The 23,607-nt window shown below is 42.1% G+C and overlaps 1 protein-coding gene across 1 annotated transcript; it reads right to left on the minus strand.

Moving 5' to 3' along the window:
• Nucleotides 1-329: 329 nt before the first annotated feature.
• LOC142760432 (speedy protein 1-B-like) lies at nucleotides 330-6,079 on the minus strand. The gene is made up of 5 exons (XM_075863622.1): nucleotides 6,001-6,079; nucleotides 3,238-3,296; nucleotides 2,856-2,938; nucleotides 672-840; nucleotides 330-582 (listed from the first exon to the last, which is right to left on the minus strand). Exons 1-5 carry the CDS (start codon nucleotides 6,077-6,079, stop codon nucleotides 334-336), a joined length of 639 nt encoding a protein of 212 aa, XP_075719737.1. The 3' UTR covers nucleotides 330-333.
• Nucleotides 6,080-23,607: the final 17,528 nt, after the last annotated feature.

Below are 23,607 nucleotides of genomic sequence, written 5' to 3' on the forward strand. Positions count from 1 at the left end.
TACTATGTGCAGTGTGTCAGTGAGTATGATTGTGTATAGTTATGTATGTGTGTGTGTAAGTATTAGTGTGTATGTATTTATTATGTGTTTTTGTGTGCGTGCATGCATGTCTTATACATTACCTGCTCCTCATGTTTGGTCATCCATCATGGTCTTCATCTCTCTTGTGGATCAGGCAGCAGAACCTCCTGGGTGGGAATAGAGGTACAAGAGAAAACGTTCAGCAACATGTGGATTAGAAGATCCATTACTGCATTTTACTTCGCACTTTTGTGATCATTTTTTCCTACCTACTTCTTTATAACACCAACATTTTACTTACCAGCGTTATTATTAGTCAGGGACCTCAATCGGTGTCTCCGGGTCCACTGCTGTGTCTATCCGGCTAATGATGTTTCCTTCCACTTTCCACATGCACGGATGCAAAATGATGTTTCTACAACGGGCACAGGACAGCGCGCTCTTCCATGGGCCTCGGGTGTAAAACTCCTCTTTATTTCTCCTTGACGCACGTATGGCCCAGCTGTGATGGATTTGCCTGTTTCTCATCCATGCCCAGTGGAAAGGGTCTTGTGCCATGATCTAAAATGGAATAGTAAATGAGGTAAAATTGGCTTCTCATCACAGACTCTTAATCAAAGACGGCACTTGTTCTGTTTTTTATTACAGACCAGATCACATGTGGTCCGGGCCACCCACGCTCTAAAGTCCATCCGGCAGAGCAACTGGTCGCGTTGGTGATGCAGCTCTTCTGTCTTCATTTCCCAGTCACTTCCTAAGGCCCACGCGTAGATCTCGTCTCTGAAGTCCTCGTCCTCCTCGAACTGGTTCGCTAGAAATCTGAAAAAAATAATAATTTATTAATGACACATGGAAGAGCAGTGCACTGTATACTTATATATCTCAATGTAAAGGAAACTTGTGTTACTATAAATGATAGCGATGGTGTCCAAGGATGTTAGAATGACCCCTCCCCCCAAAGTCAGAAGGCTACATAGTGTAATCTATAGGTTTGATATTTTGTCTTTTGGATATTAAAATGTTAAAATATTTTTATTTTACTGCTAAAACATGACCATAATTGTTTTGTAACCTATAAGGGATAAAGCTAATGTAAAGCGAATAGGGCCACAATCAGGAATTTCTGGGCCCCATACAGCCAAAGAGATTGGGTCCCCCCTTCATTACCGTGGGTGGGCAACGGAAAATGGGGCGCTCGCGTTTGTACGTTATATGCAGTAACTGATTTTGTTCAAGTTATAGGGAACGAAACCATGAAGCAGTCAGTGACCAGTTGATACCCTGGATTTTATTGAATTCAGCCAAAACATATGGCACACAATGGGATACGTCGCCTGGGGAACGGTATCCATATCCGTATCCATAAATGAACAGATACGTCAGGGGCTTTACCTGGGCCAAAGTCCACGGGCAGACTGCTTGTGATGCTCTGTCTGGGGATTCCGGCATTGGGAAGCCCCTGACATTGCAGCTTTTTCACCACAAAAATTGCAACATCTGCTATTTGTTGCGGGTTTTACCTCCCCATTAAATCCAATTGGGAAAACTCTCAACAGAAAAGCAGCGATTCCAAAGCATAAATTGACATGCTGCGGATTAAAAAAACGCACCGCAGGTCAATTTATGAACTGTTTTTCTGTATATTTTTAGTCAGCGTATGGATGAGATTTGTTCAAATCTCATCCACTCTGCTGCTGCTACTGTATTATGCTACGGATTTTCCAAAATGAAATCCATTGTGGAAAATCCGTAGTGTTTATGCTACGTTTGAATTTACCTTTACAGATTTTGCTAAGGATTCGCAGCAAATTAACCCTTTGCATTGTAAAGGGTGACATGCGTGCCAATTTTGCAACATAATAGGCATGCTGCTGATTTAACAATCAGCAGAATGCCCTAAATTAGCCCATGCAGATTTTTTTTCTGCTGCATGTGAATGCGGATTTGAAAACCTAATTCACATAAATTGTACAAATTGTAATTTGTAGTGGATTTTCAGTGTTCAACAGCACCAAAAATAGTAGACATAGGCATTGACAGAACGCTCGTTGCCGATAATTGCCCCGTGTAAACAGGGCAGCGAACACAAGATGAACGATCATCTACTGGTCGTATCCTTTTAAATAAGTGAAATATTATCGTTGTCGGCATCACATCTCCCTGTGTAAATGATAATAACGTATGGGGATGAGGGATCCGAGTAACGACCGCTCGTCTCCATCCATAGCTCCGTGTGACAGGAGCAAACGGGCCTTAATTAACGATGTCTCGTTGAACAGCGCTGGCTGCACCTTACGATTATCTGCCGGTAAAACGGCCTTTAGGGTCTATTCACACAGTGCAGTCAAATGCAATTTTTTGCAAAATCTCAGCAAAAACTTGATTTAACTGCTCTGTGAAAATATAGCCTAAAAGCACAGTTTTTTTCATGTTTTGTTCCATTATTATTTTCATGTAATTTTTGTAATTGCGGCACAAATAAGGCAGTTTTGCCGCAATTTTTAAATGTCTGGTGGGCGGCTCTCTCCACACGGAGCTGCTTTCATGCTTCTCATGCAGCAGCTTCCCCTACTGTCCTCTCGGAGTCCCAGCGTTACAGTTACTTACAAGGAAGGAACGGAAGGGTCCGTTCCTTTCTCCAAGTAACTAACGCTGGGGCCCTGATAGAAATGTTTACAGTTACTAAGAAGCGGGCAGACCCCTTTTTTTCAGCATTGTGGCCGGGCCCCTGACTGCCGTACCAGCTGTACTGCCCTGATGGTGACCCTGAAAGCACATGATCCACAACTACTTGAGCGTATTCCTTCAAACATGTGATACGTGAATATACTCACAGGGATGCAAAGAAATTCTCTCTATATTCCTCGGTACGCAGTCCGGCTCTCTTGAAATACACGAGGACCATGGCCAGCAGATACTAGTGGAAGAAGACAAGAGGTTAGAATTTGGAGATAGAGAAATGGTCTCTTCTTATGTCTTATCTTTATGTGGTGATTCTATTTATATGTTTATTAATGTCGGTCCATAATCCTAACACATAAATCACAGGATTATCCTCATTGTTCTGAATCTAATATTATTATCTTACCAAGGATGTAGATGTAAAGTAGAATATCCCGTAATGCCACATAAACCCTTTTATTCAAATCTGATCTTTCTTGTCAGTCATGTCTATATCTGGCTGATTGTCTATTTGTTTTGTCATTATAAAATTACCTTGTCCGAAATCCTCAAACAGATGTCCTTGGCCAAAAACAGCTGGATCTGCTCATCATCTACGAAAAAAGTTTATTTCAAATTCTTTAAATGCAAAATAGTTTATATACAAAGAATTAAAGGTTAAGTAAATGCTTAACCCCTTAATGACCGCCGATTAGCCTTTTCACGGCGGTCATTAGTGGGCTTTATTCTGATGCAATAGCCGTTTCACGGCGCTGCATTAGGATAAATAAACATAGCAGGGAGCCGTTAAATCTCCCTGCTCTCAGCTGCCAGATGTAGCTGAGAGCTGGGGCAACCCTGCTCGAATGTGTGAGATCAATATTAGTATCGATCTCACCCGTTTAACCCCTCAGATGTGGCGCTAAAGAGCGTGCACCGCATCTGAGTGGTTTTGGAGAGAGGGAGGGAGCTCCCTCTCATCCCACCGGCACCCGGCGATAAGATTGCCGAGTGTCTGTGTCTCCGATGGCAGCCGGGGGCCTAATAAAGGCCCCCAGGTCTGCCTGTAGTGAATACCTGCTAGGTAATGCCAGAGGCATGTCCTAGCAGATGCCTGTCCGTTTTAAACAGACAGGCAGTAATACACTGCAATACAAAAGTATTGTAGTGTATTATAAAAGCGATCGGATGATCGCATAGTAAAGTCCCCTAGTGGGACAAGTGAAAAACAAAAGTTGAATAAAGTTAATTTAAAAAAAATGTGAAAAAAAATTAAATTAAAAACACATTTTTTCCCCTTACAAAATGCTTTACTATTAAAAAAACCAGAATGAAGCAAATAAGTTACACATATTTGGTATCACCACATCCGTAACGACCCCGACTATAAAGCTATTACATTGTTTAACCCGCACGGTGAACGCCGTAAAAAATAAAATCAAAACAATGGACAAATTGCTGTTTTCTGTGAATCCTGACTTAAAAACATGATAAAAAGTGATCAAAAAGTCGCATCTACTCCAACATGGTACCAATAAAAACTACAAGTCGTCCCGCAAAAAACAAGCCCTCATGCAACTGCATCGGCGGAACAATAAAAAAGTTATGGCTCTTCAAATATGGAGACACAAAAACAAATAATTTTGAAAAAAAAGTGTTTTTACTGTGTAAGTAGTAAAACATACCAAATCTATACAAATTTGGTATCGTTGCAATAGTAACAACACGCTGAATAAAGTTATTTGTAATTTATACCACACGGTAAACGGCGTAGATTTAGGACGCAAAAAAGATGGGCAAAATTTTAGGTTTTCTTCTACCCCCCCCCCAAAAAAAGTTAATAAAAGTTAATCAATAAATTATATGTACCCCAAATGATGCTATTAATAAATACAACTTGTCCCGTAAAAAACAATACCTTATACAGCTATGTCGACGCAAAAATAAAAAGGTTATAGTTCTTCGAATGTGACGATGGAAAACTTAAAATATTGCTTGGTCATTAGGGCCCAGAATGCAAGCAGGGAGAAGGGATAAACAACGGCCCCTTTGTTGTTTACCCACGCATAGCACCATATATATGGTTGTGGCTATGTCTGATACTGCAAATCAGTCCCATTCACTTTATTGGGACTGAGCAGCAGTGAAATGCAGTACCAGGCACAGCCACAACTATATGTATGGCGCTGTGCTTGAGTAAACAGTAAAGGATTTATTAGGGTATGTTCACACGCTTAACAAAAAACGTATCAAAATACGGAGCTGTTTTGAAGGGAAAACAGCCCCTGATTTTCAGATGTTTTTTGAGCAACTCGCGTTTTTAGCAGCGTTTTTCGCAGCTTTTTCGCAGCATTTTTTACGGCCGTTTTTGGAGCTGTTTTCATTGGAGTCTATGAGAAAACGGCTCCAATAACGTCCCAAGAAGTGTCCTGCACTTCTTTTGACGAGGCTGTAATTTTATGAGCCGTCTTTTGATAGTGATGCGTAAAATGACAGGCCGTCAGCACAGTACATCGCAAAGCCCATTGAAAGTAATGGGCAGATGTTTGCCGACGTATTGGAGGCGTTTTTTCAGACATAATTCGAGGCGTAAAACACCTCCATTACATCTGAAAATAGGTTGTGTGAACCCAGCCTAACACTCGCTGGAACACTGCAGCTCCTTTACTTTGCTTACTATAGTGGTGCCAGGAGCCAGACCCTCACTGATAAAATATTGATGGCTTATGTTTAGAATAAGTTGTCATATGTTTGTACATGAGAATAAATGTAAATCACACTTTGTGTGATCAAATTCCCCCTCCCCTCCTATCGGACAATACATCAAAATAATAAAATAAAAATGTATTCACCTCAACGCTCCACTTCGCTTCTCCCCACTTAGGCTCTCCCTGCGGACCACAGCTCGTACAAGGCACTGGCGCAGAGCGTTGTATGTGATGCAGCACTGAGGTAGTTGAGTGCTGCATCACATATATGGCCCTGTATGTTGTATGAGCCGCAGCATGCTGAGAGGGCATAGGGAGAAGATGAGCGGTGAGCATATATATATTTATCTAATGTCCGATCCTGGGAGAAAAGGGATAGGGCTGCGGTCACGTTCCCACACCCTGTGAGTGCAATTGTTACGCCACGATTGTGGTGAATGGCCAGCTGAAAGATGAGGCAAAATTATTATGAGAAATTAGCTTCTTATTAAATGTGTGGCATCCTACTCCAGCGAACTGTTTACTAAGACCGGGGTATGAAACGTCAGTCCTAATAAATCCCCCTCGTTGTGTCTGGTCAGAAATCATTGGAAGGTGCAGTGAATCTTACCGAGGAGATTGTAGAAAGCAGTCCGTTCTTCTGGCTGCAGGGTATGCTCCTTCCTCCTCTTCCGGCACTCGTCTATCATGTAGGTCAGCGAACTGTCATAGAAGAAATAGTTATTACAGTCAGCAGTCCAATGTAAAAATATAAAATCTTTATTTTCATGATCGAAAAGGTCCATTTTGTAAAACATTTGGGGTACAGAATTACATAAGAGTACAGAAAGTATAAATGCAGCGTACATATAAAGAACTGCTGTGAAAGCCAATATTCCCACGCAGGAGAGTAGTCTACATGACTCAGGCCCCCTACGAAGAGGACGGATTCAACAGCCGCATAAGAGTACAGAGAACGAAGAGAAAGTTACAAAAAAAAAAGAAATAGAGGAGGGTGAGGAGCAGATTAAAGTGAGTGGGGTGTCCCACCATGACATCCCGCAAAGTAAAGAGCGCTACTCAGGCTGCCGCGCAGTACTCAGCTCTCGTATAATGTCTTTATAGGAGTCAGAACCCTGAAAAGCAATCCAAGGAGTCCATGTTTGGCGAAGAAATAGATATTACAATCAGCAGTCCAATGTAAAAATATAAAATACAGACAATTATGTGCTAATAAGTTTACAATGAAATGAATAAATGACAGGGAAATCTTAGTAAAATCCATGTTTAAGAACATTTCCTCGTGGTATGTCTCTGGGGTTAGTACCTCTCAGAGCATTAGTTAAAGGGAAGGTGTCACGAAAAATTTTTTTTTATATGTTATTGCTTTTAGTATGTCATTAAAATACATTTTATTTATTTGTGTGTTTGTGTTTCTTTTTTCTTTCTTTTACTTCTCTATGGGGGCTGCCATTTTTTTTTTCATCTCTGTATGTGACGATTAACTACACATACAGAGATGGAATACGGCACATACATCCCCATAGAGAAGGCGAACGGGAGCCGTTCCATTCACTATAGTGTACGCCGTCTGTGTGGGAACGGCGGAAGCGCCGCTCCCACACAGACCAAAAGGTAGGTCTTTGGCAGAGCGACATCCGGCACCATTTTCATGTGGACCGGAAGCCGCGGCCGGACAGTATGACGACTACTTCCGGTCACGGCTTCCGTTCATATGTTAAGAAGCAAGGGCAAGGGGCGGAGGCAGTGGCGGCGACAGCGACGGTGGCGTCAGGAGCAGGTAAGTTATGTTTGTGTATGTTCGTTTTATATTGTGTGATTACCACGGTATCTAATCCTCCTACATTGTGCATTCGCTCAAAAAATGGCGGCACACAGTGTAGGAGATTTGAACATTCAACCCCCTCCTTTCTCCTGGCACTAGCCAGGATAAAGAAGGGGGATTGTTTGGGGACACTAGAAAGAGTGTGTCTTCTCCAATTTTGCAGCATAAGGCAATGAGGTTGCTTTACCACATGCCAATGCTGCAATTTTGGGAATTGCTCCCTCTAGTTACCAGCACATGGAAATGTTATAAATTAGAATCTAATTTATAATATTTCCAGACTTGTGAAAAAATTAAAAAAATTAGAACAATGTGTAATCATTTATATACTAATTGTTTAACTAGAAAAAAAATTTTTTTCTAGCGACACATTCCCTTTAAGCTTTGTATGACCTTGGTAGAAGGACGCGTCACCCTTATAGGGTGTTTATTCCCATGGGTGAAGAGGTTAATAAGAAGCTGATACATTAGATTTGTAATGGTTTGTAACACTAAGTATGGATTTGGTATGTAGTGACTGCAGTGATATAAAATCTTGTACTGACGTCTCCTCCACATGTAGAGTGACCATCTCTCTCTTCCTCTTCCTCGCCATCTCTTCTCCTCTTCCTGGGAAACTTAAACAGAAGAGAAAATTACCATGAATATTTGGGAATGTGACTGACTGTGCGCATACCTGTACCATGTACAGGCTAGGGTGGATTATACATAAACCATACAAGTAATTTGAACGACACACAACTAAACTTTTAAACGTGGGTTGACACGAGGGTCGGCCACAGCTTTATTTATTTAAGTATTTTCAAAATAATGTTTTCTTATTATACCCGTATGCCAGCCCGATATCTACAAAGGGGGCTGTATGGCATTATCTACAGGGGGGACTCTGTATGGCGTTATCTACAGTGGGGGCTGTATGGCGTTATCTACAGGGGGATGTATGGCGTTCTCTACAGGGGGGCTGTATGGCGTTCTCTACAGGGGGCTGTATGGCGCTATCTACAGAGGGGGCTGTATGGCGCTATCTACAGAGGGGGCTGTATGGAGTTATCTACAGAGGGGGCTGTATGGCGCTATCTACAGAGGGGGCTGTATGGCGTTATATACAGAGGGGGCTGTATGGCGCTATCTAAAGAGGGGGCTGTATGGCGTTATCTAAAGGGGGGCTGTAAAAAAGGCACTATCTACAAGGGGGGGGGGGGTTGTGTGACACCCAGGGGAGGCGGGGGCCCCAGTCAAAAGTTTGCTATGGGGCCCAGTCTTTCCTAGTTACGCCCCTGGGCGGGTGCCCTCTATCCCTATAGGTCCTGTGGCCCACCTAAATTGATCTTGGACAGACCCACCGCTAGCAGGATATATCCCTCCTTTAACCCCTTCCGTGCCACACAGTCATGGGCCCAATGGCTAATAAGCCTGATGGCCTCAAGTTTCCTGAAGAAGATGTTACAAAAACTTAATTAATATAAACATGTAGTGGGTGTGCTGGACTGACGTTATATAGAGGGTGCAGAGGTAGCAGTCACACCCAGGATCTACTGCCATAGGGGGCCCAAAATCCACTCTTCCATAAGAAGACACCAGTATTATAAATGACACATGGTATAGAAAGGGCCCTGCTACAGATTTTACATTAGAGACCAGGAATATATTTATATATTATAGTAAAAACACAATAAGCACCCCTCTAACATTATCCACATCCCCGGACCCAATTTACACACATTATAGATTAAAGACAATTTTAAAACTTGGTTGAAAATAAAAAAAAGAAGAATCACAGGACAGCTGCACTGAGGTATAAAATGTATACACTATGAATATTAAGGGGGTTTACTCATAATTGAGTGTTATGGCATATTACTAGGATATGACATAACATTCTGATTAGTGGGGTCTGATCTCCGGGACCCCTGCCGATCCTGAGAATGAAGAGACAGCATTGTGTAATCAATTAAATCAGACTATGTTGTAGTTCCCTGGAAACCGGGGTGGGGGGGGGGGATGCCACTGTGAAGGGCAAAACTGAAGAAATGGGGTGATGGTGCTGGCAGACTGATCAGAATATGGTGGAAAATCCTATTGATATCATTTTCTAGAATGGAAACCTCTCTAAATACAGAATAATAATAAGCATACGGTCCTACAGCTTGGGATCCATCAGCAAGATCTGAGGAAGGAGATGATACGTCGGGTTATTTTACTCTTGTCTCCTTAGTTTATCCAGATTTTGGGTATTTAGGTGAAAACCTTTAAGTTTATTAATAAAATACAATAAATTTCAGTAGTGGAAGAAGCATCTGTGTCTGTGTCTGGGATGACGTGGTCATTATGGTTAGTAAATGGCGGCACTTTACCTGTGAAGTCTTGAAGACAGTTGGTGTTGTCTCTCAGAAGACGCAGATACGCAGTAGTGTCTTCTCCTCCGATAAAAGTAAACGTTTGTCAAATCGCTTTGAAGAACAAAATGGAGCCTGTCTTATCTCTGAAAAGAGCAATCGCAGACTGGCACCAACTGATGATATTTTTCTATCTTTAAATTCAAATCCTGCAATTCTATTGGTTGTTGTTGTTTGCGGCACTTGCCATGATGATTCATGCCTCAGCAAGTTTAAAGGGAAAGTACACTGAAATAATGTCATGGTGCGTTTTAATATAAAATTGATATATAATGTATGTATCTTTGGTGCAGGTGCTGGAGTTAGAAGCATGTTGACTGATGTCTGACCTGGCGGAGGATGTCATCTTTACCATTTAACATCTTGCAGGCCTCTCATAAATTTGACGCATCCACAAATCCAAAAATCTGTTGGACGTGGGTAAAATGTGCAAAAACTGAGGACCAGAAGCTTTATAATGTGATCTTATCAGTTCTATTCAGATTTACAAGAAATTAACTGGCATTGTTGTCATACATGTGCCCCCATATGTCATACATTCATAGCCATATATATTTCTATTATATAAATTCTCTATATACTGTGTATTGTCCTGATCTCTATGTACAGTGACATAACTATTAGTATACTGGTTGCATAGGTAGAGAAATGTAGTGTCACATTGTTACATGGTGTCCATTCAGATGAAAGTCATGCATAAGATATATTGAATTTATTCACAGCCCGCCACACAGGGTCTTGATGTTAGTCACCGCCAGGATGTTGTGTGTTGCGGTACATACAAGGTCTTTGTGCTGGCTGGCATCAGGACCATGTGTGCAGCGGCGCCCAAAAAGAAGAGAAGCCAGCGAGGAACAGTAAGTAAATAGAGCGGTCTGAGTTAATTTCCTTTAGTCTAATCTGGGGTTTTATTAATTTTGGGGTCTGATTTAGGGGTCTTGTCTGGGGTCTGGAATAATTTAAGGAACTGGTCAGGGGTTTGGACTAACTTAGGGGTCTAGTTAGTGTGCCCCTGTGATGCCGATTCTTGCGAGACTCATCATTGGTTTTAATGATTGTTTTGACTGCAGCATAAAAGATGATATATTTTTTTTTAGATATAATTGTGGCTGTTTGGCACTTATTTTATGTACAGTGTAGGTCACTTTCCCTTTTTCTTTTCTTCACATAGCCAAGACCGCCAAGACGACTTCTCATAGCCATGACTTGTCTGCATTTCGACACACTGACATCTTTAGTTTTTTTCCAGAAGAACACTACAAAGTGGAAAAATTATCAACTTCGGCACAAAATGTTGGAGTTTAAAAATATATAAATTTTATTACAAATAGACATGACAGAATAAAAAGATGAGTCACACAATGAGAAGGCGTCAGCCTATGCTAGACCAAAAAGTAAATGTAATGGGCATGTTTATGCATATTTGTAGTAGGATGCAGACACAAATGTATATCAAAGTCCAAGGAGGACAGCCAAGCCGCATGGGAAATGCATCAGATAGTTGATAGATGTGAGATAGTAGTCAAAATTTGCAGTGATAGACAGTACAGATATATAGCTTATAGCCACATGCTAATATTCCCTATACACATCAATAATGGGGCTAATGGTTATATGATGGAAAATCCAAAGGACTGAATGACATCAAACTGCCAACATGAGATAACAGACGAGTGTAAGGAATAAGTACATACCAAAAGTCATGGTCTCACATAGGAAGGACGCCAACACCCAACGTGCGTTTCGGTGAATGCCTTCGTCTGGGGTTGGCATCATCCTAGCGGGAGCCCCTCCTATATCCTACCTGGCCCATGTGTTACAGATCAAAAATCACCGGTCACAAGCGGAAAGAGGACACCGGCGTCAGATAGGGGGTACAAAGATGGCCGCCGCCCCACTTCCGGAAGCCGCGTCATCAGGGAGGATGTGGGACAGCGATGTCTGAGTTGGATTCATTCATGACTAATCTGAATGAGAATACATTAAACCTGAAATTTACCTATAAATTCCACTGCAAACAAATAGAATTTCTAGATATTAAACTTGTCAAGGATATACATGGCTTTCTGCAAAGCGATCTGTATCGTAAGGAGACCTCTGTCAGATTATTGTTACACTCTTCTTCTTCCCATCCCCCACAGACTATTCAGGCAGTCCCCATTGGACAATTTCTGCAGATTAGGAAAATCTGTTCATCAGACAAATTGTAAAATCGTTTCCTTAACCGCAGATATAGTATGAGGTCCATTGAAAAGGCATATCACAGGGCGAAACATACTACTAGAGATGACCTGCTCTTTCCAAAGAAAAAGACAAACACACAAACACAGGTAAGGTTTATAACCAGCTACCACTCAAGGTGGTTACAAATGAGGGACATTTTTAAACGGTATTGGCCCATTTTATTGACAGACCCTACACTGGAGAGATTCATCACCAGATACCCAAGCATTACAGCAAGACGCTCTAAAAACCTGAGGCACCACCTGGTGAGGAGCCACTACAATCCAATCAAAAGCAAGTATCCTTTTGGGACTAGGGGCCCGAAATGGGTCTGTAATCCTTGTGGACACTGCATTGCATGTCCAAATATAGAGAAGGCATCAACATTCACGAATGCCTCAGGTACAAAAATATACTACATGACCTATTCAATAACCTGCACCACAAAAGCTGTAGTGTATTATGCGGTATGTCCCTGTCCCAAAATCTATGTTGGCCTTACATCCAGAGAATTGAAGGTCCGAGTAAGGGAACATATGTCCGACATCAAGCGAGCGACAGAAGTGGACAATTTGGAAGGTCTCAAACCAGTAGCCCGACATTTCAGGTTACATCATTCCTGTGATCCATCTCAATTAAAGGTGAGAGGGATTGACCACATCATATCGGGTATGAGGGGAGGTGCTGTTAAACAAAAGCTGGCACAATGTGAGATTCGTTGGATATGGACCCTTGGGACAATGTATCCACATGGCTTGAATGAATCTCTGAGCTTCGCTCCGTTTCTATAACCATTGACTCCTAGCGGGTCCGGGTATCACCATGTCAGGTTTGAAGGGCTCTTGCGGTGCCAAAACAGTGAAAATCCCCCAAAAGTGACCACATTTGGGAAACTACATACCTTAAGGAAATTATCTAGGGGTATAGTGAGCATTTTGACCGCACAGGCTTTTTACAGAAATTATTAGAAGTAGGCCTGAAAATGACAATCTAAATTTTTTCAGAGAAAATGTAGGTTTAGCAAATTTTTTCTCATTTCCACAAGGGCTGAAGGAGAAAAAACACTGCAAAATTTGTAAAGCAATTTCTCCCGAGTAAAACAATACCCCACATGTGGTAATAACCGGCTGTTTGGACACACGGCAGGGCTTAGAAGGGAAATAGCGCTATTTGGCTTTTGGAGGAGGCCAGGTCGCATTTGCAGAGCCCCTGAGGGGACAAAACAATGAAAACACCCAAAAAGTGACTCCATTTAGGAAACTATACCTCTTGAGGAATTCATCTAGGGGTGTAGTAAGCATTTTCACACCACAGATGTTTCTTAGAATTTATTAGAATTGGGCAGTGAAAAAAACAACAATCCTTTTTCTTCAATAAGACGTGGCTTTAGCAAAAAATTTTTCATTTTCTCAACAAATAAAGGAAAAAAAGAACCCAACATTTGTAAAGCAATTTCTCCCAAGTACGGCAATACCCCATATGTGGTCATAAACTTCTGTTTGGGCACACGGCAGGGCTCAGAAGGGAAGGAGGGCCATTTAGAGTGCAGATGTTGCTGGATTGGTCTCTGGGTGCCTGTGGGCCAAAAACAGTAGAAACCCCCCAGAAGTGACCCAATTTTGGAAACTACCCCTCAATGCATTTACCTAGGGGTGTAGTAAGCATTTTAACCCTGCCGATGTTTTGTAGAAATTAGTGTGCACTCGATGTTGCAGAGTGAAAATGGGATTTTTTCCATAGATATGCCAATATGTGGTGCCCAGCTTGTGCCACCATAACAAGACATGCTCTCTAATTATTATGCTGTGTTTCTCGGTTTTAGAAACACCCTACATGGATGGGGCACTAATCTTTTGCCTGGACATTCGACCAGGCTTAGGAGTGAAGGCGTACCATGTAAAATTGAGGCCTAATTTGGCCATTTACAAAGTATTGGTTGACAATTGCAGAGGCTCAGATGTGAAATAATAAAAAGAAACCCCTGAGAAGTGACCCCATTTGGAAACTACACCCCTCAAAGAATTTATTAAGGGGTGTAGTGAGCATTTTCGCCCCACAGGTCTTTTCCATAAATGATTGCACTGCGGATGGTGCATATTAAAAATTTATATTTTTCCCTAGATATGCCATTTCAGTGGCAAATATGTCATACTCAGATTATGCCACTGGAGACACACACGCCAAAAATTGTTAAAAGGGTTCTCCCGGGTATGACGATGCCATATATGTGGAAGGAAACTGCTGTTTGGGCACACTGTAGGGTTCGGAGCGGAGGGAGCGTCATTTGCCTTTTGGAGAGCGGATTTTGCTTGGTACTATAGTTGTTTGAGTATTGCTGGTGTTTCCATTTATAATGTGGGGGTACATGTAAGCGGGTCGGAGTATATAAGGGGCATAGTCAGGTGGTATAATAATGGGGTAAAAAAAAAAAAAATCAATAGATGTGTGTTACGCTGTAAAGCAATCCTTTCTGCACAGGCCAGTGTCGCACTGATAAATGGTGTCATTTCTTATCCCCCTTTTGGTCCGCACTCCGCACCTTTGTAGTTTGGGGAATTTTGCTGGGAAAGTGTTGTCCTGGTATAATACGGGCGCCCTCGATTCCAGCAGATATGTTTGGCCCTCCCCTTCCTGGTTCCCTAATTTTAGGTCCTTGATAAATCGCCTCTTGAAACAGAAGAAATGTTCCCCTCGGGCCGGCACAACTGCATATTTTTTATTTCCTGACTTATTGGAGCCTTAATTAATTTTATTTTTTCAAAGACATAGTGGTATGAGGGCTTTTATATGCGGGACGAGCTGTAGCGATTATTGGTACCATTTTGGGGTACATGCGACTTTTTGATCACCTTTTATCCTATTTTTTGGGAAGCCAGGTAAACAACAAATTCTGCCATAGTTTTTCTTATTTTTTTTTTATACACCATGTGTTATAAACTAGATGTTCACGTTATTCTGCAAATCAGTACGATTCCGGCGATACCTAATTTATAGAACTTTTTTATATTTTACAACTTTTTGCACAATAAAATTACTTTTGTAAAAAGAATGTATTTTTTCTGTCGCCAAGTTGTGAGAACCATAACTTTTTAATTTGTTTGTCGATGGAGCTGTATGAGGGCTTGTTTTTTGCAAGACAAGCGATAGTTTTTATAGGTACCATTTTTGGATAGGTGCGACTTTTTGATCACTTTTTATTCCAATATTTGTAGGGCAAAGTAACCAAAAAACAGAAACTCTGATATAGTTTTTTACGGTTTTTTTTTACGCTGTTCACCGCGTGCAATAAATAATATAATATTTTAAAACCTCAGGTCGTTACGGTCGCGGTGATACCAAATACGTATGGCTTATTCTTATTTTTCAATAATAAAGGACTTGATAAGTGAAAAAGGGCGATTGTGTTTTATTTTATTACTTGAAACTTTTATTGTTCTCAAACTTTTATTTTTTTCACTTTTTTTGACACTTTTTTAATACTTTTTTTTTACACTTTTTTTCAAGTCCCACTAGGGGACTTGAAGTTCCAACTGTCTGATGTTTTTTTTCTAATACATTGCATTACCTACGTAGTGCAATGTATTAGATCTGTCAGTTATTCACTGACAGAAAGCCGATTAGGCTTCGCCTCCCGGTGGGGCCTAATCGGCTTTCGTAATGGTAGAGCAGGATGCCATTGTGTCTCCTATTGCCATAGCAGCAGTTGCCAGTCCCGATTGCCTGTCAGGGCTGGCGATCTGCTAGTAACCGCTACGATGCCGCAATCACTTTCGATTGCTGCATCGAAGGGGTTAATGTCAGGGATCGGAGCTAGCTCCGGTTCCTGCCGTTACAGGTGGATGTCAGCTGTAACATACAGCTGACTTTCACTGCTGATGATGCTGGATCAGCTCCTGAGTCGGCGCCATCTTGCCGGCGGCTACGGAAGCCGATCAGGCTCCGCCGCCGGGCAGATCTTGACGGGCTTCCATGCTAGGCAGATCGGGAGGCCAGTATTAGCCCTCCGGTTGCCATTGCAGCCACCGGAACCCCGACAATTTAATTGCTGGGGTTCTGATGAGCTACAAACAGCTTAAATGTAGCGATCACGTTTGAACACTGCATTGAAGGGGTTAATGGCAGGGATCGAAGCTAATTTCGGTCCCCGCAATTACAGCCGGATGTCAGTTGTCAGATACAGCTAAGATCCGGCGATGATCCAGTGCCAAACATTTGTCGTAAGTATACAACATTTTGCGGGAAGCACTGGCTTTCCATGACGTAAACTTACGACAAATGTCGGGAAGGGGTTAAAGTCAAGTTAAAGATCACTATATCTGTACATAGAAGCTGACATATTGCAGAACAATTATATCAATAGTGTCACTTATATAAATTAATTGTGTAAAACTGTCACTTATGTATTTAAAGGGGTCGTCTCATCATAACAACTTTACCTTGAAACAACGTATTCTTTTTATTCCGGACACTACAGACACTGACCAATAGGCGACTATTTTTCTAGACTGTGCTCCATTTATAATTCAAGTGTCTTCTTTTGGGGCCCCTCAGGTAGCAAGGCACCAGTGAGGCTTTTACCCCTGCAACTCCTATTATTAAGCCCTTGATGATTATACAAAGTTCAGCCATAAAATTAACCCCTTAAGCCTCCATAAAATAAATGTACGTCATGGATTGCTTTACATAGGGCCACCGTGACGTACTATTCCATCATGGTGATTGTGTGGGCACAGGAGGAGCCCGGCTGTGATTGAAACCTCTGATCTTGACCATTTAACCTCTTAGATGGTGTAGTCATTGGCCACCGCAGCATTTAAGTGGGTAGACAGTGGGAGGCGGCTCCCTCTATCACTCCATAAGCGCCCTGTGATTTGATCATGGGGCTGTCAGTACGCTGACTACAGAACACAGTGGAAGGTAAAAACAGCAAAAAAATAATCACAGAGAGGACCACCACTGAAAACTCCTGAGGGTGCCTAGAGTTAATACATTTGTGGTCAGGTCTCTACAGATACAATACACAGCTACCGATGATGTGGTATCCGGCATCTGACACACTTATTGGTTCCCTATCTGTTGACACACGTTGGCAGCTCATGTCATGAGAAGCCTCATGGACTACACTCTGGGCGTTCGATCATGGGAGACACGTGATACTCCCACCAGTGACACATGCTTGATAGACTTCTGCACCGTGCAATGGTACCGCTCATCATCACATCCGGGGCAGTACTTTATGACATCAGATGCTATTTATATTATGTGCAGGGAATACTCCTCTATCCCCTGCACCATTATGGACTGACATCGGGTGGCCAGCTATACTATGCGGCTGACTTCTTTCTACACTGGGGACATACAAGTACTATTGCTGTGATCAGTGCAACTTTAATTTGTACTGGTCCCTCATTTTGGAATATATAACTATATAATTATTGTCATGATCAATACAACCTTCTGTACTGTGTCTTATATTTACCCAAACAACAATTATCTCACACATCTATTACTGTATACTCAGGATCTGATTGATATGGCCAATAACTATATTTGTTTCCCTTATGAACTATAACCTTCAGACATAGGGAATGGCATTGGAATTGGATGTTTTTGGTCACCATTTCTTTGGTCCCACTAATAATTATGCAGGTGGATCTAGCGTATAATAGGTACTGTAGGCTCGAGTGTTGGATTGCTTTTATCAGAGCGGCTATCCTGCAGTGGTGGGAAGGGTTTAAGTAGAGTATAACAGATTGAGTTCCCAGCATTATCATTCCCTTACCCCCCCCCCCCCTACAACATTACGAATTATATTCACTTGAGACTGGTGTTGTTTTATTAAATTTCTTTTGATTCTCTTGATTTTTTTTGCTGTTTTTGACATTCCACTATGTTCTGCATAAAGCTTAGTGTCAGCTGAGTTGTCTGTACTGTGACTTCTTTATCATAACAGAGCCATACCAGGCCCTCATACAAACTATGTGCTTCCGCAATAGAATCTATAAAACATAAAAGGGCCGAGCAGTGCTCCGGCGTCTTTTCGCAAATCACACTAGCTGGAATCGCAAATGCAAACGTTTACCATATTAACCAATTGGTAAACATTTGCGGAATCAGGAGATAACGCCTTTTCTCCTCGTCCTTCTTTTTTGCTTTAGTCCCTCTTCCCCTGATCCAGATAGAACATCTCCAAGGGGAGGAGGGAGAACCTCTTCACATACCTATCCTTCCCTATACGTTTCCTGACCTCCTGCTTAAGATGGGCCCCGATCCCTCGAAGCAGACATACACAGCCAACTGATCCCCGTTTACCTAATTAGGTGCCTCAGTCTGGACTGAGACCGCAACCGCCTCATGACTCACCAGAAGAGGGTTAACAAGGGAAAATGTGGAAAAACCGCCCTCCTACCCAGACTTTACAGGACCGCCCACGCAAAAACCTGGGATGGTCCCGCACCCTTCACCAGGGAACCGCCCCACCATGTTCAGCAGGCACCCCACTGAGTCCCTCAGGCATCTACATACAACTCCGCCTGTGTTACCCCACAGCCCCTAGCGGCAGGGGGCGAACCTGACCTAAACAGTGATGGCACAAAGCACCAATAGTGATGCTTTTGAAAAGTATCAAAAAACGTTATTAAATACAGAGGACAAATGAATAAAAAGAGTCACACAATAGATATAGCAACATCTCCGGAGTGAAATACACAGGGTGAACACATGCCCATAACAATACGGATACATCTTATTTATAAAGTGCAAAGTGCTAAGCAATATATGAAATAAAGATATATACCATATATAATATAAATTGTCTTTGCAATACTGCAGGATGGATAAGGACATGGACAAGAAGCTAAATACAAGTAGTGATGGTCCTAGGATAGTTGCAACACATGTTCAAAAGAGTACAGCATATGAAATAACATGCCGCAATATATAACCATCTATATGACACAACCGGGATGGCGCCAACCACGACGCACGTTTCGGCACAGCCTTCGTCTGGGGGTGACATAATCTCCTAACAGGTATAATATAATAATATATATATTATATTATATATTATTATATTATATAATATAAATTTCGGTGTAATAATAAAAATGATACTACAGTAAACTGGAGATGATCGCCCAACACTGCGAATATAACCCCTTAATGACAATACGCCTTTTTACGGCGGTCCTTAACCCCTTAATGACCGCCGATAAGCCTTTTCACTGCGGTCATTAGTTGGCTTTATTCTACAGCACCGCCATTCCACGGCGCTGCATCAGAATAATGTAAACAGAGCAGGGAACTGTCAAATCTCTCTGCTCTCAGCTGCCAGAGGTAGCTGAGGGCTGGGGGCATCCCTGCTCGACCGGGTGAGATCGATATTAGTATCGATCTCACCCGTTTAACCCTTCAGATGCGGTGCTCAATAGCGTGGACCGCATCTGAGTGGTTTTGGAAAGAGGGAGGGAGCTCCCTCTCATCCCACCGACACCCGGCGATGGGATCGCCGAGTGTCTGTGTCTCAGATGGCAGCCGGGGTTCTAATAAAGGCCCCCAGGTCTGCCTATAGTGAATGCCTGCTAGCCTATGCCAGAGGCATGTCCTAGCAGGAGCCTGTCCATTTTAATCGGACAGACAGTAATACACTGCAATACAAAAGTATTACAAAAGTATTGCAGTGTATTATAATAGCGATTGGATGATCGCATATTAAAGTCCCCTAGTGTGGAAAAAAAAAATGAAAAACCATCTTTTTCTCCTTACAAAATGCTTTACTATTAAAAAAACACAATAAAGCAAAAAAGTTACACATATTTGGTATCGCCGCGTCCGTAAAGAACCCGACTATAAAGTTGTTAAGTTATTTAACCCGAACGGTGAACGCCGTAAAAAATAAAATAAAAAACAATGGAAAAATTGCTGTTTTCTGTTAATCATGACTTAAAAAAATTTGATAAAAAGTGATCAAAAACTCGCATCTACTCCTAAATGGTACCAACAAAAACTACAAGTCGTCCCGCAAAAACAAGCTCTCATACAACTGCATCTGTGGAACAATAAAATAGTTATGGCTCTCCAAATATGGAGACGCAAGAACAAATAATTTTGAAAAAAAAGTGTTTTTACTGTGTAAGTAGTAAAACATACCAAATCTATACAAGTTTGGTATCTTTGCAATCGTAACAACCCGCGGAATAAAGTTATTGTGTTATTTATACCACACGGTAAACTACATAGATTTAGGGTCCCGCAAAAAAAAGTTAATAAAAGTTAATGAATAAATTATATGTACCCCAAAATGGTGCTATTAAAAAGTACAACTTGTCCCGCAAAAAACAAGACCTTATACAGCTATGTCGACACGCAAATAAAACAGTTATAGCTCTTCGAATTTGACAATGGAAAAACGTAAAAAATGGCTTGGTCATTAGGGCCCAGAATGCAAGCAGGGGGGAGGGGTTAAACGTTATGGTCTCATGTTTACTTGATAAAGGGGTTCTGTTTCCCCTAAACCCGTTGTACCTCAAGAGACCCTCTATCTCTCTTTTATATGTGTGTTTTATTATGATCTATTGTTTTAGACAATGAATTATATATACACCACCGTTCAAAAGTTTAGGGTCACTTAGAAATTTCCTTATTTTTGAAAGAAAAGCACAGTTTTTTTTCAATGAAGATTACATTAAATGAATCAGAAATACCCTATATACATTGTTAATGCGGTAAATGACTATTCTAGCTGCAAACATCTGTTTTTTAATGCAATATCTACATAGGTGTATAGAGGCCCATTTCCAGCAACCATCACTCCAGTGTTCTAATGGTACATTGTGTTTGCTAACTGTGTTAGAAGGCTAATGGATGATTAGAAAATACTTGAAAACCCTTGTGCAATTATGTTAGCACCGCTGTAAACAGTTTTGCTGTTTAGACGAGCTATAAAACTGACCTTCCTTTGAGCTAGTTGAGAATCTGGAGCATTACATTTGTGGGTTTGATTAAACTCTCAAAATGGCTAGAAAAAGAGAGCTTTCATGTGAAACTCGACAGTCTATTCTTGTTCTTAGAAATGAAGGCTACTCCATGCGAGAAATTGCCAAGAAACTGAAGATTTCCTACAACAGCGTGTACTATTTCCTTCAGAGGACAGCACAAACAGGCTCTAACCAGAGTAGAAAGAGAAGTGGGAGGCCCCGCTGCACAACTGAGCAATAAGACAAGTACATTAGAGTCTCTAGTTTGAGAAATAGACGCCTCACAGGTCCTCAACTGGCAGCTTCATTAAATAGTACCCGCAAAACGCCAGTGTCAACGTCTACAGTGAAGAGGCGACTCCGGGATGCTGGCCCTCAGGGCAGAGTGGCAAAGAAAAAGCCATATCTGAGACTGGCTAATAAAAGGAAAAGATTAATATGGGCAAAAGCACACAGACATTGGACAGAGGAAGATTGGAAAAAAGTGTTATGGACAGACGAATCGAAGTTTGAGGTGTTTGGATCACACAGAAGAACATTTGTGAGACGCAGAACAACTGAAAAGATGCTGGAAGAGTGCCTGACGCCATCTGCCAAGCATGGTGGAGGTAATGTGATGGTCTGGGGTTGCTTTGGTGCTGGTACAGTGTGAGATTTGTACAACGTAAAGGGGATTTTGAATAAGGAAGGCTATCACTCCATTTTGCAACGCCATGCCATACCCTGTGGACAGCGCTTGATTGGAGCCAATTTCATCCTACAACAGGACAATGACCCAAAGCACACCTCCAAATTATGCAAGAACTATTTAGGGAAGAAGCAGGCAGCAGTCACCAGATTTCAAACCCATAGAGCTGTTGTGGGAGCAGCTTGACCGTATGGTACGCAAGAAGTGCCCATCAAGCCAATCCAACTTGTGGGAGGGGCTTCTGGAAGCATGGGGTGAAATTTCTCCCTATTACCTCAGCAAATTAACAGCTAGAATGCCAAAGGTCTGCAATGCTGTAATTGATGCAAATGGAGCACTCTTTGATGAAAGCAAAGTTTGAAGGAGAAAATTATTATTTGAAATAAAAATCATTATTTCTAACCTTGTCAATGTCTTGACTATATTGTCTAGTCATTTTGCAACTCATTTGATAAATATAAGTGTGAGTTTTCATGGAAAACACAAAATTGTCTGGGTGACTCCAAACTTTTGAACGGTAGTGTATATGGCATGTCAGTGTCCGATATAGTGTGCTCAGCATGTGCCACCGGAAATATACACCCCATAAGCTGTAATGTGGGTTCTCCCGGGTACAGCAATACCCAACATGTAGCTGTTATTAGCTACCTGGGCACACGACAGGGCTCAGAAGGAAAGGACAACCATTTGGCCTACTGGAGCTTTTCTGGTGCTAAGTCATGTATGCAGAAGCCCCTGAGGTACCAGTACAGTTGAAACCCCCGAGAAGTGACCCCATTTTAAAAACTACACCCCTTAAGACATTCATCTAGAGGTGTAGTGAGCATTTTGACTCCACAGGTACTGTGTAAAAGATAATGTGCAGCAGATGGTGCAGAGTGAGATTTGCAATTTTATATATATATATGGCATGTCAGTGTCCGATATGGTGTCCAGCATGTGCCACCGGAGATATACACCCCATAAGCTGTAATGTGGGTTCTCCCGGGTACGGCAATACCCTACGTGTGGCTGTTATTAGCTGCCTGGACACACGGCAGGGCTCAGAAGGGAAAGATGAGGGGGATAAGCTGTGCGGAGTGTATCCACAGGGTAAATTAAAAATTAAGGGATGTATGATAAATTTGAAAACAATCTTTCATACAGAGCCCTGGTTTTTCGGGACACGTGTCGCATTGGTATATTGTTTGCCTCCTTATCCCCCTCTTTAAGCAGACTCTGCACCTCTTTTGACTTTTTCCCTTCTTGCCAGTTTGGGGAACTTCTCCTGGAAAATGTTGCCCTGGTATGATGCGTGTGGCCTCGCTTCCAGAAGTACTGGGTGCTCCCTCGTCTTGGTCCTTAAAGATTAGATTCTTGATAACCACCTCATGAAATTCCAGGAAAGTTCCCCTCTGGCCTGCACATCGACGTAGCACGTACGCATTGTACAATGCCATCTGTATGATGTGCACGGCCAGCTTCTTATAACACACCCTCGATTTCTGCATGGCGCTGTAGGGCTTCAGGACTTGATCTGATAAGTCAACCCCTCCCATGTACCTATTATAGTCCAGGATGCAGTCTGGTTTGGGGATCTCTGTACTGGTACCTCGTACAGGTACATGGGTACTGGTGTGGCCATGTATTGTTGTCAATACAACAACATCTCTCTTGTCCTCTCGGGGTGGGCACTGCTCATTATCCGTATAATGTAAGAAGCGAAGTATTGCCTCATAGCGCATCCTGTACATGGCGGTACGGTACATCTGGGTGTGGTATAAGATGTCCGTGCTCCAGTAGGTCCTAATGGACGGCTTTTTCAGAAGCCCCATGTTCAAGTGAAGTCTCCAGAACTTACCCAACTCTGCTGCATCTACAGGGGTCCACCTGTGGGATTGGGCATAAAATGATGTGGGGTTCTTAGTAATATACTGTTGGGCATATTAATCAGTCTGGGAGACCATAAGATCTATAAAGTCATCAGCCCTGCCGTATTAAATTTTATCCCTGAGCTGCCTGTGTACTCTGGGATTTGCGGCTCATAAATGTCTGGTGTGGCGGTCCAAATGGGGTCACTTCGCTCGGGGGCTTGAACTGCAGTGGTGGTCCTGGGGCGTCTCCTAGGGGG

This window comes from Rhinoderma darwinii, chromosome 4 (genome assembly GCF_050947455.1).
Source record: "Rhinoderma darwinii isolate aRhiDar2 chromosome 4, aRhiDar2.hap1, whole genome shotgun sequence".
NCBI lineage: Eukaryota > Metazoa > Chordata > Amphibia > Anura > Rhinodermatidae > Rhinoderma > Rhinoderma darwinii.

Excerpts from the sequence above, each read along its gene's own strand:
- LOC142760432 (XM_075863622.1), bottom strand. The coding sequence starts at position 6,079 with ATGATAGACGAGTGCCGGAAGAGGAGGAAGGAGCATACCCTGCAGCCA. Across the intron at positions 3,297-6,000 it reads TGCTTTCTACAATCTCCTCG|ATGATGAGCAGATCCAGCTG; the intron begins GTAAGATTCACT and ends CTTTTTTCGTAG. Across the intron at positions 841-2,855 it reads GAGAATTTCTTTGCATCCCT|ATTTCTAGCGAACCAGTTCG; the intron begins GTGAGTATATTC and ends TATTTTTTTCAG.